We start from the raw sequence: 17,400 nt of genomic DNA, 5'->3' as shown, positions 1-17,400 counted from the left end.
GGACACTGACAGTGGATCCTTCAGATCGTACGGGTTTCGTAGTGGGGCCTCCGTGGCTCTGGTTAGTTCGTCTCATCGAGCAGATGTTCAGTCAGATTGGGGAAGTGTGAAATTTAGAGGTTAGGTCAACATCTTAGTGTCTTTGTCATGTTTCTCGGGCTGTTCCTGAGCGGTTATTGCAGTGAGGTGACCTGCATTGTCCTGCTGGGGGTGGCCGCTGCCATGAGAGACTGCTATTACCACTAAGGGGGTTTCTTAATATGCGACAACTTTTAATTGGCTCCTGTGTTAAAGCTACATCCCCATGAATAATAGAGACAACGTTATAAATTACACATGTCAGTAGTTTTATCAGTGATCAATGTATTTTCCCACTTGCTTCAATTGGTATCTTTCGTTGGATTGCAATTTTTTTTATTTTGTACAAAAAAAGTAGATAAAAAAATAAATTATTAATCTAAATTCTAAAAAAAAAAATACAGAATAGGATAGCAAACATTTTAATCTCAATTACTGCTAATACTGTGTAGGAAATGTATTTATTTATTATTATTATGTATTTTTAAGACTGCATCACATTTAGCACAATATGTTCTTGTTCTGTGTCTGCATCCTTTAGCACCGTTTCACTTCAATCTCCTTGTGCAAAAGTTGCATAAAACCACAGGTGGAAATAGATAAAAGTGTTGATAAGATAATTGTGTGTTGAAATGAGGCACCGCAAGACCAGTGGAGTCAAATCATGGAACTTCAATAAATAAAAAAAATCCATTTGGTAAGTACAACTTTTGGCAGAATTGGAAAACAAAATATTTATTTGGATTTACTTGAACTTTTTTGTTCTATATATTAGTTTAAGTTTCTAGAATTACCTGCTGACTCCTGCAATTGGTCAGCTGCCAAAGTGACTACTAGACCAGACAAGTGCATTGCAGAACCATCACACAGTTGGCTTGTGGCCATTGCTTATTCCCATACTTGTAACACTGATGAAATGATAAAAGTCCCCTAAAAAAGGGGGCCTTCCCTTTTTCCAAGAGCCAGGAAAGGTTTTCTCCTTCTTGTGCTTTACAGGTGGCCACATCCAAGCCTCTTGCTCCCACCCCTTAGTTGTGGAGTTACAGTCATGCTCCGAGAAGTTTGTCGCAAACATGTGCTTAAGAGGCGATGAGTGATTCCACAATGCTGGCTGTATCACATTCAGTGGGATAATTGCTGTTTATCATCCTGCCTTTAAATCAATTGTCAGGTGCATTTACGTTTGACCTTCAGAGAAATCAATGAGCAGCAGCTATTGTTTGCTCACACAATCTGAAAGCCCTTTATTTCTAAGGAAATAATCAAATTATCTTTCAGGATAATTACTATTTGCTCATTTTTTGGTGATTTCCCTCCCTAAGGCAGACAAGACTAAATTAGTCATGCTTTAAATTACATTGTACATCAGGTGTGTTAAAGGGATTTGTACAGTGCACTGAGGTTGACAGGATCAAGGAGTCTTGTTAGGCAGAGAGCCATAAATCACTGGATAAACCCACATTATCCATGCACTTGCAGGAAAGATACAGGCTTTTAAAAACTTATAAACACAATATATTTTAAATTAAAGTGATAGACACTTTCTTGATAGAATCCTGACTTTTTTCTGCTAGCAGAAATTATAAGCTCGAGTTCTTAGTTAAACACTCATTTTCAATTCCCACTGAACTAGCTGCAGGGAACCCTTTGAAATTCCCAGCACGGGGAGTTATGTATGTGATCATTTAGAATCATTTTGAATATCAATGGGAGAAGAATCCCGAGGACCCAGTTTTAATGGGACAATAAGGGCCAGCCACAAAGGTTTTCTCTTTTTTTTAAGGCAGCATGCAGAGATGGACTCACTTTACTGCTACCAGCTCTGAAGTAAGCTACTCCCAACCACATTCACACCTCTCTCTCATTTAAATTCAGGGTAAGTTATAGCACATTACTGAAAAAATTCGAGACAACCTGCATTTGAATGCTGTCTGGGAGAGCCAGGCCAATACACAAACCATCCGCTGTTTAAAACGCACAAATAACTTTAGGGACAAACAGTTTCTGTAACACTTAGAACGCCTAATTTCAGCTAACAACAATTATAATACTAATAATAAATACAAAACCACTGATTCGACTTTTTTTTCAATTAAATACATAGAGTGCATATTAGATTGTCGGATTGGGTTATCTTTGTTTAGGTGCGAATACACATTCAGTCCTAAAAGTTCTAAAAAAAATAAAATAAACTAATAATAAAAAAAAGTCCAAATCTAAACTAAATTTAAAAAAAAAAAAGCACCTAATCTCTGTGTTCAAGTTCTTTGCGCAACGCTTCGCCCACCAAGCAGAAAAAACCCTCTCCAAGATGATGGTCTCTCCAAGATTACCCTATCAGGTGCTAACCGCTGACATGTTTCCACCCACCAACAACAAAAAAGCCTCTCTGTGCCCAAATCTCAAGCCGCAGACGCACAAACACCACTGACAGGCACTGCTGCGCCATCCTCAGCTCCCGAACCTCTCCAGGGATCCGCTCCTGTTGCTACCGCTGCGATTGCTCAGCACTTCTTTTTTTTTTAAATATAAATTGAGCTCGGGAAAGTTTGTCCTTCCATATTAAACAACTTCGTTTTGGTGGACTGCTCTTTTATTTATCGCCACTTTCTTTTTTTTTACTCTTGCACTTGGTAGCGTAAAATGATCCATGCAAGGTGTAGAAATCCAGCACAGGTACGGACGGAGATGAGAAGCATGTGATCTCTGGAGCAACAACCTTCGGTTTGTGGGGTAACTTAGCTGTTGGTGCGCAAAACTAAAGGATACTTTTTTAGAGTGGTTTTGGAGAGGTCGAATACTGACTTCCATTCTTGACACAGACTTGCGGAGACGGGTTTTTTTTTTTTTTTCGGGAAGTGAAGGAGACTGAGCATAGAAGAAATAATCTTCTGGATAGTTTCATCCAACAAGGAAGCACCCAATGTTGCACTCCGTAACTCTGCCGCTGGTGTCCCGTCATCTGCCCTTACACTGGGATCCAGTCTCCTACTTACCCCCGGAGCTGTGTGCGTAAAATACGCACAGGGGAGCGAAACGGAGCGAGAGAGGGGGGCGATTTCGCCAACCTTTCCTGGGGCTAAATCAGTGGAAGCAGGTGTATTTCAGCTGTATTTCTGCAAGTCAAGATGTCTCTCCTGCCTTCGAGGTTCATATACCTGTAAGTCTTCCACCTCTCCGTTTGCTTTTGCACACAAACACATGCATTCTTACCAATAGAAGTCGCCAAACGCTTCATATTTTTGGATTGCTGTCATCCAGGTAGGCAGCGTTTATTTTTCACGTAATTGCCTGTGTGATTAACTCCCGTCTTCCCTTCTCTCTCCTCTCCACTTAGGTGTTTACATTTTCTGGTGTTCTATTTCCAACTGCAGGTATGTTTTATTACTTTTTGTGTGTATGTGTTTGTATGTCCCTGTGCAGCTTTTTGATGTGACTGTTGATTATATCACGGTTATAGTTTAATTTCACGACGGTCTTTGCCACGCAGGACAGGAAATTCACGTGTTTTAATTCTGTTCATTTCAATACTAATTGGTTAGAATGATGAGGTAAAAAAATGACAAATTTTGGGTCTACTGCGTGCCACAGTAAAAACAACAACAACACCAAAAAACAAACAAAAACTTAATCGTACAGTAAACCACGAAAACCCCGTGAAATATCATTTATGTGATTTAAATACTTGTCACGAGTATTACAGTAATGCATAATTAATGTATATTCAAAATGTTCATTATTCATTCAAATCAGTACAATTATCCGGGCTACACCTTAATTAAAACCCGATGTTTGCAATTTGACATTCAAGTAGCAGTTTCGATATTTTACAGCAGAATTGTGTAAAAAAATATTGCGATCCCTGGGGTTAACAGTTGTTCTTTGAACAGATGGCTCTTTTGGCGCTCAGCTTTTATTAGTTGCGCGTCTCACTTTGAACAGTAATGATTTGCAGGCACCCACTCAGCTAATTGATTGCGCGCCGTGATTCACATAGGATGCAGTCAGCACACTCCTTCTCTCATAAAAGTATCTGATGGGTTTGTTGGTATGACGTGTCTGACCATAATATTGCACACACACTTGTTTCATATTAATTTCTCGGTGTTATTGGGATCTACGACATTTAATAAAAACAGAATACCCTGCCTTAAAAGGTACCGGTATCTCATCCGTTTTTTAACAAACAGCTCTTAAAAAGTTGGCAACGTTTTAGTGTTTATGTAATTACATCTTTTAAAAGTTACTACATTTCTTTCTTTCTTTTAATTGAAAAATAAAAACTATACCAAGAATAAGGAATAAAAGGAGTGTTTGTTTGTAAACTATAAACAATACATTTTATTGGTTACAGTTACTGCTGCTAGGATCACATTGTCCCAACCTGAAAACCATCAGCTTTTAGAGTAATAGGGACAAAATGTAAACCAACCTGAAACTAGAAATTGCAATCATAAAACTGTGTAATCACATTATTTCAACAGAGATGGCACAAACACAGTTGATGAAAAAGTTGACCCCTCTTCACTTGACCCAACATTTTTGGTTATTATTTTTTTTACGTGAACTTCATGCTTGTTGTGATTTAAAGTTCGTCAGATGATAGCTACAGGTAAACACAGGATATTCATGGCTTTAGTGGTTTCAGCCTAATCATTTATCTTAGAAAAATGCAGGGACATTCCTTTATCCTCCACTCCTTCTCAATGCTCCTCGGTATGGCTTAATGGCTCTTGCATGTCATGCTGTGGTTGTGACTTTACGAGGTAAAACAAAAGAAGCAACCGCACTTGGAAGTTAACTTTGAATACACTGCCAATGTCTGTCGGAATGTTTTTCTGTATGTGAGTGTGTGTGACCCCATCTGTATGTATGTATGTATGTATGAATGTGTGTGTGTGTGTGTGTGTGTGTGTGTGTGTGTGTGTGTGTGTGTGTGTGTGTGTGTGGGGAGCAGATAGCAAGGTGTATCTTAGATGACTGTGACAACTTCACTTCCTCAGTGGAACTGAGTGCCAGACTTTTGAAGTTTCAACCATATCCGTTTTCGTGTTGTCTTTGAAGAAAGGAGACAGAGTGATTTAAAAAAAAAAAGAAAAAAAAAAAAAGCTGTTGTCGCTAGCATTCACCTCAGCCATGTGCTTAGGCTTGCCTTTCCCTTGACATGAAATGCAACTGTCTACCAAACACACCTTTATGTTTGTTTAGAGATGGGGAGATTTGGGATAAATCCCTCAGCAGCCCAGTTAGGCTATGTTTTGTTGTGCGTTCATTTTTTTTTTCTTGTTCTTCAGCTTTGAGTTTCATATTAAGAAAGAACATTGACAACAGATGATGTTAATGTTCAGCTCTTAAACACTGTTGTACTTATTCTACGATAAGCAAGTTTGCTGGAACCATTGGAAACATGCTTACTTTTACACTGTTATGCATTAGTCACTGGTAATCCAGCCCCTAAGCCTCTATTTAACTAACTTCTTCACCTGAAATGGTGACACTTTTCTCCCCCGTCAGTTTCTTTAATTGCTGTATCTGAAATACCCACTCAACTGTTGATATTTATCATTTTTTTAAGACACATACTGCGTAGAACAACAGACACTGAAACTTTCACGACTCACAAATGTAAAATGACAACTCTTTCTCTAGAATTTGTTTGGTCAGTTTTAATGTGCAAATACAAAAGGATATTTCCAGCCAGTAAGCAGACTCCTCTCTTACATCTTTGTAAGATCAACAAAAGCTTCAATCAGTGCCTTAATCAGCTTACAAAGATAAGCAGTTTCATCTCTGATAATCTATATCTCTTGTCAAGGAACGGCAAAGGGTTTTTCTGGAATACTCTTACCCTCCTAAGAGACCCTCTCTAAATCCACCCATCTCCATGGGACCTTCAACAAAGTCTGACACTGACAGTATTTTTCACAAGAACTGATTAGCCAGAAACAAGTCTTTTTGTTTGGATTAGTATGTTAAGTAAAACACAAGCTGTGATGGAGGTTAAGAGTTCGAGATGTGTTAGCATGGTGTGGTATCCTAGTACGAAGATAACAACCACTGCAGCTCTGAAAAATCAAGGTTAAACCTGAATTGACCCCAACAAACCCCAAATCTGCTTTGCAGTACAAGCCTCTGGTCCAGGTTGGGTTTAGGATTGTGAGTATTGAAGACCAGGGAATGTTTAGTTTTCAGAGTTTTCCAGAGGGTTCTTCTTGTCATTTATTTTGATTTCATGTTGTGTTATGTGCAGAAAAATCTAAATATATTCTAGGGCAGTGTGTAACATCATTGTTCTGTATTGTATCATGAAGGTTGTGTACTTGTGTAGTAATTGGTACCTTTCTGGGGGAAAAATACTATAGAATATTCTTATAGGGGGATAGTCAATCTGTGACTAGAGACAAAAAAGCCATCACATGCCAAATTTGAGTAAGCGAGTACATTTGATTTGATTATCTTCAGCGTCTTATTTTCCACACTGTCTGATGCCAAAAATAATATCATTCGTGTTTCCTAAATGTCAACAGACACAGAGGATATGTCACCGTTGTAGACCAAATATGCCATAACAAGCAAGCATATCTTTCATATTTCAAAGGCTCTTTGAAATATGACCAAGAAGTGCTACTTAATCTGCACCTCATGACCTTTTTGGCAATTTAAAATGTTTACAGATTGATGAGTTGGTGCTCAAACGTGTCTTTTGGTTTGGTTTATTGAGGTTAAACTGTAAAGCCGGGCTTCTTCAGTAGAACCCATGTTCGTGGACAGCATCCGTGGTGCACGACTCATACGACATGTTTCAGCAGAGCGTTGTCGGAAGCCTCTTCAGAATTGCACCCAGTTTTGTGAAATTGTTTACTTTTTCCTCTCTGATTTTAAGGATTTGTTCGGTAAAGGCCATAATTTTCAATCAAGTTTGCTACATGTCAGTCATTTTACTAGAATAACAAAGACTTGGGGTATGTAATGTGTATATAATTAGCCACCTGAGAACAGCCACATAAAAAGCCATTACTGTGCAATTACGACACCATACAGCTGGGGAAATGGGATCTTGGCGTGAACTTAGATTCCAGGGCTTCTGAAAGTATACGTTTCCTCTTCCACGTGTTGAGTCATAGTCGCTTTTCTGAGCTGCCGCTGAATTCTGCAATTTCCTCTATTTTCATGTCAAGTCTAAATTGATTCCTAAACAGCTGACCAGTGAGTTTTGAGAAGCAGGTTTCGATGCGTTTTTTTTTACAAAAATTCCTCCCACAAGAGAACTTTTATGGTTTGAGGTGCCTCTTTCCATCTTGTCCTCCGCCTGCTGCATTTCCTAATTTATGGACTTTACTTTGCCTGCAGGCAGATATTTGTTTGATGATAGTGCAACAGGTCTGGATGCTTCAGGTGTATAATTGCTAGTGGCTTGCTTGCTTGTGGAAATGGAATACAGGTTTCTCAGTATTGCCCAGGGCACAGAATATATACTCTGTCAATATAAACCAACACTCAGTTTTCACTGTATGGTTTGCTCTTGCTCTGTGCGATTTTTACTCAAACCGTGACTTCATTAACATGTCTCGTAACATAGTTAGCAGCTTGTAAATGCATTGCATATAAAATGTGTCAGTTAAAAGCAAGGAGCAAAACACTAAAAAGCCACAGCACAATTTCCAGGTTGTTATATGAGTTTTTAAAACCCTGGGGCAATTTTTTATTATTTTCTTTACACCAGGCCCATAAAATGAGCAGTGCACATTACTATCAATACCTGTGCTGCGAGGATCTCTCACCATCTGTCTCTCCTCCTCTCTGTTTCTTCATCTACTGTCCCTCTCTCTGTTTCCTCCTGTCTCACATCTGTGCAGGAATCGCAGCAGCGCTCTGCTGATTTCAGGTTTTACATCGAAAACCACACCAGAAACCCAGATGACCTGAGTCGGAAGCAAATCCGGATCTATCAACTCTACAGCAGAACCACTGGCAAACACGTCCAGATCTTGGGGAAGAAAGTCAACGCCAATGGAGATGATGGGGGCAAGTATGGTATGGGAGAACTCCTGTGCATCTCACTTGACATTTAGCTAGGCTGTTATAATAGGATGAGAAATTACCTGCCAGCCAGAGCTTTTCTATCTCCACCAGCCACTTTGGCTGTTTACTACTCATTGTTTGTCGGTGGTTTTCCGTGCTCTGTGTTTGGCTGGCTCAAGAGAGGATGGTGACTTTTCAAAGCCACCAACTACAGGTTGGGGTGGATGAATACATACTGGAATTGCTGACTTTGCTGTCGATGTTTACTGCAGGATTTGGGTATGTGGGGCAAGTCTGTTTTTATCCTGTTGGAGTCATACGTCAGCAGTGTTACGCTTTTTGGGGGGATCTAATACAGACCAAGACTTGTTGGTATCTGATGGTAAAAATATTGTTTTCTGTTGGTTTCTGAGTTGTAAAATATAGTTTTTTGCCCTCTAAGGATTCAGTCTCAACTTGGTTACTGTGAACTTCCATCATGCAAACTGGGGAAATCTCACATTTGCATTACAAGAAATCAAATTTATATACACGGTTAGGGAAAGCCAGGCGAGTTTTGTTTAGCCTAGCAGTGTAAAAGTGCTCACCTGAAAATGTTAAGTCTGAAGATGTCAAAATACTTTTGGCAGATTGACCCAGTAATTATCATTGTTGTTATGTAATTAGTAGTATTTTAGATAAATCTTAAGCTTTTATCATGTTTTTAAAGTGTTCTCTGTCTTTTCTTTCTTTCTTTTTTCTTTTTTTTCACGTGCACTTTGCTATTTTGGTTTAAAACGAGTATGGCGAATGACTAAATCGATGGTCAGTATAGCACCCTTTTGAAGTAGTAGTCCAAACGCAAAGCAGTGGGGCTTATGTTGTGCTTCCCTGCAGATATTTTGCTCATAACAGCTGACTCACGGCTCTAAAATTGCTGGTCTTGAATGCCTTTGAGTGAGTGTGTTCAGTCACAGATGCGCCGAGGCGAAGTTTCCTCACTGCTTGTTAGAGCTTGAGTGGAAGCAGATCCAATTTTTCCCATGAGGCTTTGCCAATTCCACCCTCCACCCCTCCTCCCGTCACCCCACCTCCTCCTCCCCATCCAGCTGCAGTACCTGGCACCTGTGAACTCCTTTGCAGCAATAATGCTCAGTGAGATAACTCTCCTTACTCTAATTCATGCATAGTGTCTGCAGCTTCACATGCAGGGACCAAAATACGCTGCTGAAGAAATATAATATATTGCTAATATACTCCTAAGTAGGTATCTCTCCAGTTAACATCACTGGCATTATAAATCTTCTTAGGTATTAATGTAGCATATTCATTACTTTTAGGAGACCAGACCAGTCATTTTCCAGAACAGTCCATTGTAAGTGATGTTTGCCAAGAGTGATGGTGGGTCATTGCAAAGGCTTTTAAATTGATAAAAGCTGCAATCTTGGATTAACGCCGACTTTTTTAGCTTTTTGAACAGGTGGCCTTTTGCTGAGGTCAAAATATGGCAGCAACCTGTATTATTCATATGGAAGCAAGGCAGAAAAAGTGCAGCATACCTCAGAAGCGAAGGGGTTCATGGCTCACAGTTCTGCCTGTGTGTCTCTTTAACTTTAGAAAGTAGACGTTTGGCAAGTTTGTCTGTAACTTTTGTCATATTTTTTCATTTTCTTTTGATCTTCTGACTTCTGCTCTGTTAAATAATATACACCCTTTTCATGTTTTACATCTTTTTTTGTTTATCCATAAAAAACTGGGAAGCATTGAGGAGTCCTACACTCACAAGGCTGCTGTGAGATTATTGAAGCACCCGGTTCATACATTCAGCAATTTTTAAGGTTGTGGATTATGGAGATTAGGGGTATTCAAGTGCTTACAGTGTAAATAAAAGCACCACATTCCCTCCTTTGTCAACTCAGTGCCACTTGTTAGAGGTATTGACAACAGTGAGATTCCTCCGAGTGTTTGCATTTCACTGTAACTATGACTCAAGGATCTAATTACGTTTATTGATGCCTTAAGCTGCCAAACTCTTCTTTTATAAAGATCAAACCATTAGTGTTTTCCCAGAAAAACTCAAGATAGGGGTTGGAACTGGGTCACGGACAAAGAACAACTTACAGTAAGGAGGGAAATATTGTTTTATCTGATGTTCTCAGTCTCCAGCATAACTGAGGTTGAATTTTTGGGTCTTTTTGTAAAAGTAGCTCACAATGAAAAGGCCAAGGTGTGGTTAAAGATTCCCTAAATTTGCATTCATGGCAGTAGTTTCTTTCAGAATATTATTTTATTTATGTGAAAACCAATCTTGTTGGGCTGTCTTTTCTTTTTTAAGGATGTCCCTGCATATCTATTCGATGATAAAACCAAGTCCGATGTGCTATTCTTTAGATTCCAAGTAAGACGTACAAACAAATCTTTTGCAAATGAAGAATGAATAACCATTTCTTCCCTCACCTTTAAGACAAATTACCTACAACCCACTTTTCTCCCAAGGTTGGATTTAGGGGGGTGGAGAGTTATTTCTGCCCCCGAGCCTATCCCGTCCCCTTCGACTATTCTTTCTCTCCTCCCTTGAGTGCTACTGAATGGCTCTGTGTGTTAAACAAATGGATCATCTTAACTTTTTGATTGAGTGAGCACAGACTAAAGGGAACTTGAAACCTAATCTGGAGGGGCACATAACCGCTCCACAAATGTTTGGCAGATCTCTTTACTGGTCAGAGGGTGAGCAGAGACAAAGGTGACCTCGCAGGGGTTAACACTGGGGTGGCGGAGTGGGCACGGAAAACTAAAAAGGCTACCGAGATAGGTTTTTAAACTGGACTACTGAAGTGACAGTGGCATTGTTTTTCTGATGTGTATCATACAAGGAATTTTCTACTTGAATTGAAACATTTTAACTGCATTTAGTCAAGAAAATCCTCATTATTTAGCTAATGATCACAATATTGTGTCCTTTTCTTTGTGTTTCTTTAACTAAAAAATAACAAAAGAAGTTAACCATGATTAAAACTTGTATTCTTACAGAATCAACTGAATGTGTTTGACTCCTTAAGGTATGTGTGCTACAAGACATATACATGGCATTAATTGGATGTGTTTTTCTTTTCTTTTCTTTTCATTTGCAGCTCTCCTTATTGTTGAGACAGAAACCTTTGGGAGCCACGTCCGAATAAAAGGAAAAGAGAGCGAACATTACATTTGCATGAATGAGAAGGGCAAAATAGTTGGAATGGTGAGTACATTTTGATTTTCACTTTGGTAATATTCAATGAATACGAATATTTTAAAGCGTGCACTTAATCCATGCTGAATCAAACGCAGCCTGGGATCTGCTTTCTCCTGCTGTTTTTCTACACCCTAACAAAACCTCTTTGATAACTCACAGCCATTCTTCCATTACGTAATCGGCCTACTCCTTTGACACTCGATCAGTCAATTACAGTCTGCAATCACCAAAATGCATTGAGAGACTAATAGTCACTTAGGAGGAATACCATTGCAATTATATCACTTAGTCGCACCAGGTGGCCACAAGTGCAGGATGACTGCATGTGGCTCGGCAGATGACCGTTTCAGTGTGAAAAAAGCTAACATTTGAAACTGTAACATTTTTTAGAGCGTATGTGCTGTTTCTCTAATAAATCATGTTCTTTGGTGCGACTGGATTATTTCACTCAAGTTTTCCCTCGCTGCGGTCGTCTGCTAGAACTAAATTATGTTCCCATCAAGATTTCTAAATTGTCTTTAACCCAAATGCCAGAATTTGCCACGTTAGTGTTCATTTTCCTGGACTCTGATTTGTCTGAAACCCAGTGATGTATTGATTTTGTGTCTGTCAATATTTTACTATTTTTAACTCTAAACCTATCAAGAAAGTGTTAATGAGGTGAGCCAAGAGCCATTTCCTCTAGACTTCTATGAGAATTCTATGAGAATCACAGAGGTGCAACCAGAGGAGTGCCCCCTTCTGGCCTACAGAGATTATGCAGGTTGAAGGCGCTTCGGCTGACTTTAGTTTTAAGACCTGGAAGCTATGTCCATCTTTTATGAACGTTATATGGTGTGAGAGCTTCCTGTGTGTCATCCTGTACGTAGCCATATGTAGTGTACTTGTATGCCTATGTTATAGAGCTGGGAGATAGCTAGCTTAACTTTGCATAAAAGCTAGATGCAACGGGATATAGCTAGCATAACTGAATTACAAGCTAAGAAATCCATCCAACTGCAAGACGTCACTGCTCTAAAAAGTTGTCCGTCCCATAATATTCTGTAAAGCCAGATATTTAATTTTATCTGCCACTGCACCACTTTGTTTTGTTTTGTATGATTTAACTAAATGTGAGCTTTAGAGAAACTGTTAAGATTTTTTTCTTATTATCTATGGAATTTATATAGAACCCTTCTAAGCAGCAAGGAAGCTCAAATAAAAATATTTTCTTCAATTATTTAAAGAGTTCAATTTTCTCACCTAGCGAGAGTGCATTAGTGGTAAAAATGGGAATGAGTCAAGTAACAGTTAATATGTTTACGCTTACCTAACATTAACTCTCACGTCACAGGGAGGCCTTTACAGAATGGCCAACTTTTTCTTACCTCACAAAAAGTTGATTCTGTTAAACGTAACTTTTTCAGTGGGTGAAACTCATCCAAAACTCATCACTCATTCAAGTGACTTCTTCACTCTCAGTTGACTGCAGGTTTCCCCGACCCTATAAACAGTACATTTGCATAATGACTGAAACTAGCACCACTGATTAACAATTGTATTTTCAGCTGTGACTGAAACCCTTTTTGATCTGTGAGTACGTTATAACCATGTGACGGGAAAACTTAGATTGCAACACAAAATCACTCCAAACTGAAAAAGAGGAGAAAATGAGGTAGACTATTCAAAGGCCACACCACTATATTAATAATTAGTGTCACACAATAACTTCCTCTGCATTCTTGTTCTTTTTCCTTTCAGCCTGATGGAAGGAAGCAGGAGTGTGTCTTTATCGAAGAATTCCTGGAGAACAACTACACGGCTCTCGTCTCTGCCAAGTACAAAGGATGGTACCTCGGATTCAATCGGAAAGGGCGGCCTAAGAAAGGCTCGCGGACCACGCAACGACAACAGGAAGTCCACTTTATGAAACGCCAGCCAAAGGGCAAGGTGAACCCGGTGCAGGAGTTTCGCTTCACCACAGTAACTAAGCGGACACGAAGGGCTCGGCGGTTAAAATCCAACGCAAAGAGGAACTGACAGGACTAATGGGACAGCTCTAGTTTTCCTCGTGGAGGAAAAAAACTGTACCTGAAAATCTCAAGCTTCTTAAAAGAAGACTTCTCTTCTGTAAAAGAAAGACTGACTAAAAGAACAAAAAAAAAAAGAATTTTTATTTTTGTATTTCAGGATGACTGAATATTTCCTAACTGTCGGATTCTTCTGGGTTGATGCCATTGAGCTAATGTTTCTGTCATGTTATTTATACTGGATAAACTAAAGGACCTCTGAGCGAATTCCTGTGATCGTGGCCCTCAGCTACATATGAACTGCAAGCTGAAGGCATGCTTTCTTTTTGACAAAAGCAGGAGCTGATGCAATGTTATAAAAATCAGCCAACTAGAGATTTATTGGAATACCTGTCGGTTTTTGTTTGTGTTGCCCCTGACAATGCGGATCCCATACTTTCCACTGGAATTAGAAACCATGGAGATGAAACGGAGAGAGGTGGCAGTTGCAGGTGACACTGTGCTGCCAGAATAACTGTGTAGCTTCGAGTGCAATATTTTACAGGTCTCTCTCTTTCTCGTCTTCTTTCTTTCCATGTGTGGCTCAGCTCCTAGAATGCGCGGAAGCCTCCAAGTACTGTGTGAGATTTCCGTACAGCCTGAGATTCAGCTGAAACCCAACATGCTTTGACTAGTCAAGCGCCAAACGTGGCTTTTGTTCTGTTTAAAGACTGAAAAACCAACACAAAAATACAACAGCTGATGTGATACATAAATCCACACTGTCTTCCAACTTCATTGCATTTGAGTAGGGATCTTAATCCCTTTCATCTCCCCTCAGAATGCATCTTTTACAGCTCTTCTTTGCATGGGTTAGAGCTGTTCCACAACAAAAAGCTGCCTTAATTCTTTGAGTCGGAGCTACTGTCTGGGGGCTGATGATGACTTCCTCTACCTCCTTGATCTTTTGTTTATCTTCACCTACACGGTCTGCACTCGGTTGATTTCAGGAACCTTTCTGTTGACTCATTTTCTTTCTCTCTCCGTCTCTCCTTAATTCTCTCGCTGTTACAAAATCATCTTTTGACTGTGAGCTCATCTTCGCTCCTTTCACTCTCACTGGAAGACAGTCTCAAAGATGCTTTTGGGAAGGCTTAGCTTTATGCAGATTAGTCATCCATGGATAGGAATACTGTACATAATACACTCCAGATCACCTCATAAATTCATATTTAACAATTAAACAATTTCCTCAAAAATCCAGATGACCAATACGTCAAGGATCCAGGGAATACTTTCAGCAGCATGGTAGTTTTATTTTGTTTTCAAATCTGAATCCTAAAGGGAAAAGTCTGCTTTTATTATTATTTTTTCTCACTGACAACAAACTCCAGCCTCTTATCACCCGTAGTATGTATTTACCTGCTGTCAGGCAGGTCTTTTGTATGAGTTGCTACTAACAACATGACACGTTTATGATTTTTTTTTTTAAAAAACAACAAATGTAAGCAAAAAATAATTTTATGACTATTATTAAGATATTTATTGCCTCTCTTTGTAAATAAAATGTGAGTTTTATTTGGCCTCTGTTAATAAAATGAGGAGTATATTTTAAAACCGACTTATTTTATGTCTTTATTGAACTCTGAAAACAGGTATAAATGTCTTTATAGCCTAATTTGAGACAGATTTTTGAGATGTGCACACTGACTATGATACTCCCTGAAAGTGAAATCACTCCAGGTAGGGTTTGGTTGAATAGAGTACATTCCCTTCTCTGCATACTGCCAAGTTATGCATTTTTATATACAAACCCAAAGCGTGAGGACTGCTTTTAAGCGCAGTGATTTGAGAAAGGCCACTGAAATATTTCTCAAGTTTTCTTTATATCATTGTGTGTGGCAACTGGAGTTCAAACACCTGGTGCTTTAAAAAAACAGATTTTCTTTTTAACATTCAGGAAATGGTGGAATAAAGTTTTTCCACCAAGTTATTAAGGTTATAAATCAAGATTTGATGAATTTTTCAATCATAGCTAAAGTGAGTGGTGAGACAATTACAAATATTTTTGTCACAAGACTAAAGAACTTGATCAGGTATGAGACCCCAAACAATCTGTGAGTACTTGCAGTGCAGCCTACTTTGATTTAAATGCTTCGTCCTCCAAACAGTAAGCATGAAGAGGTAAAAGATAGACAACTTTGCATCTGTTAAAAGCACTGAAAGAATGTGGGGAAAGCATGTCTTATAATGCTGTGTGCAGGAATGATGTTTACAGTAACCGTCAGACTGAAAGATGGCGGCTTTGAGGGGGAAAAAAATACTTTTGTTTAAATTCCTTGCAACGCTATCGGCCCCCCTCCCTTTCACTCCACTCTGGTAGTTGCCTCCAACACATCCAGAAGTTCCCCCATTCCGTCATGGGATTTTGAATGTCTGGCCTGCTGCTTTTAAAGGTGGAAACATAGTGCTTGAAGTGTGACCCTGTTATGTGCCATTAACATAATGGATCAGCACTGAAGATGGTGCTTGTCTTTGGGGGGATGGAAGGAGGTATCTGTAGGATTTTGAAGAATGTTTTATGCCCTTTATCTTGTCTTCATCTTCTTTAACTGTGTATTGTCACTTCTGTAGAGGAATGATGACTTTACTGAAAGGAATAGAAACATGCAGCCAGAGTACATACATTGTACAATGAAAAATTTCACGTGCCATAAATAAAAACATTTAATTCACTGCTTCCTGTTTAAATCGCCAAAGTTCTGTCCTGTCAGTCACTTACTGCAAAGATTTGTTACTCTAGAGGACTGGGAGTTAAAATCAGCCTGGTAGATGTTTGAGGAATTTAATCAATGCAACTTTTGAAACCCTGCAAATTCTATTTATACAAGCAACAAGTTTTTCTTTTTTTTCACCATTCTGCATACTTCAAACTTGACCAAGCACAGCCAAAGTGCATCTGGGTATATTGACATTTAAACGAGAGCCGATGGTTTCCAACATGGCAGCCCATTCGCAATAAGGAGATGACATTTTTGCATAAGCCTCCCGCTAGGCTTTTCTCTGACTCAACCTTTGATCGTTGGAGGCTAGATGGTCTTGGAACTGGACCAATAACTTCAAAATGAAACATAGAATTCCCTTTTGCAGAGCCCAGCCCCTTTTCAAAGGAGGTGGAATCTTTAAATGCAGTCCTCCTTGCCAAGTAGTTTATATTCTATTATTAGAAAATCTCAGCACACTGAAAATGTGCACAATGGATACAGTATGACCAGAAAGCAGAGTCAACGTAGAGAAAAAACTTTGTGGTTCTGAATAAATTATACAAATTTTAGTGGAACAACCAAAAGTGGTCCGTTGGCCTTGAGATCAGCAACCACACACTTAACAATTAGCCCTGTCAACAGAAATGTTCGTCTATTTGAGACATGAAACAAGTTTTTTCTCGATGAATATTACTGAAATTGTCCCTCAAGGTCAGTGAAAAACAAAACTCTGAAGCCAAATAAAACAGTATTCAACCTATAATATACCTTGTGTCATTAAATGTAGTTTGACATTACGTCATTTACTGTCAAAACAGGACTGTTGCTACCGCCCGTCTAACTCACGCTAAGCGCTAACCACACTTGACTGGACTGCCTTTGTGACTGTGAAATCCACAGGGGAAACCCTCTCTGTGATTCTCAAAGTATTTTTGAATACATGGCTGAGTTGTGTTTTTACAGGATTACAAATGTGCTTACTGTACATACAGTTTCTGGAAAGCCAGACCTCTTCTCCGTTCTCCTCATAACAACATGTGGCCAGCATGTTTTGAATAAGAAGGGTCAAAAATAAAGGTCAGTATGTATACTGTGTGTTAGGTTTTGTATTGTTGATTGTCATTTATGCTTAGAAATATTTAACCATATATGCTTAGAGGTATATAATTAATTGTGTAGTGATAGGATGTGTGATCTTTAGCAGGCTGCAAAGGCTTGGTGTGCATTCAGAGTGTTCTGGAATCCACACCTACATCCTGGGAGCATGGGAAGAGGTCGTACCTTGTTTTATTGTTTTATGGTAGGATAAACGTAGCTATATCTGTTTTCGTCTGAG

At 39.2% G+C, this 17,400-nt stretch overlaps 1 protein-coding gene across 1 annotated transcript; it reads left to right on the top strand.

Moving 5' to 3' along the window:
* The first annotated feature begins 2,499 nt into the window (after positions 1-2,499).
* fgf24 (fibroblast growth factor 24) lies at positions 2,500-14,842 on the top strand. Its single transcript, XM_035911175.2, has 5 exons — positions 2,500-3,238; positions 3,416-3,452; positions 7,935-8,112; positions 11,211-11,317; positions 13,052-14,842. Exons 1-5 carry the CDS (start codon positions 3,207-3,209, stop codon positions 13,328-13,330), a joined length of 633 nt encoding a protein of 210 aa, XP_035767068.1. The 5' UTR covers positions 2,500-3,206; the 3' UTR covers positions 13,331-14,842.
* Positions 14,843-17,400: the final 2,558 nt, after the last annotated feature.

The sequence above is a fragment of the Neolamprologus brichardi genome, chromosome 2 (assembly GCF_056152115.1).
Source record: "Neolamprologus brichardi isolate AB-2024 chromosome 2, ASM5615211v1, whole genome shotgun sequence".
Lineage (NCBI taxonomy): Eukaryota > Metazoa > Chordata > Actinopteri > Cichliformes > Cichlidae > Neolamprologus > Neolamprologus brichardi.
The sequence above is the reverse complement of the archived record's forward strand: the minus strand, read 5'-3'. Positions and strand labels throughout refer to the sequence as shown.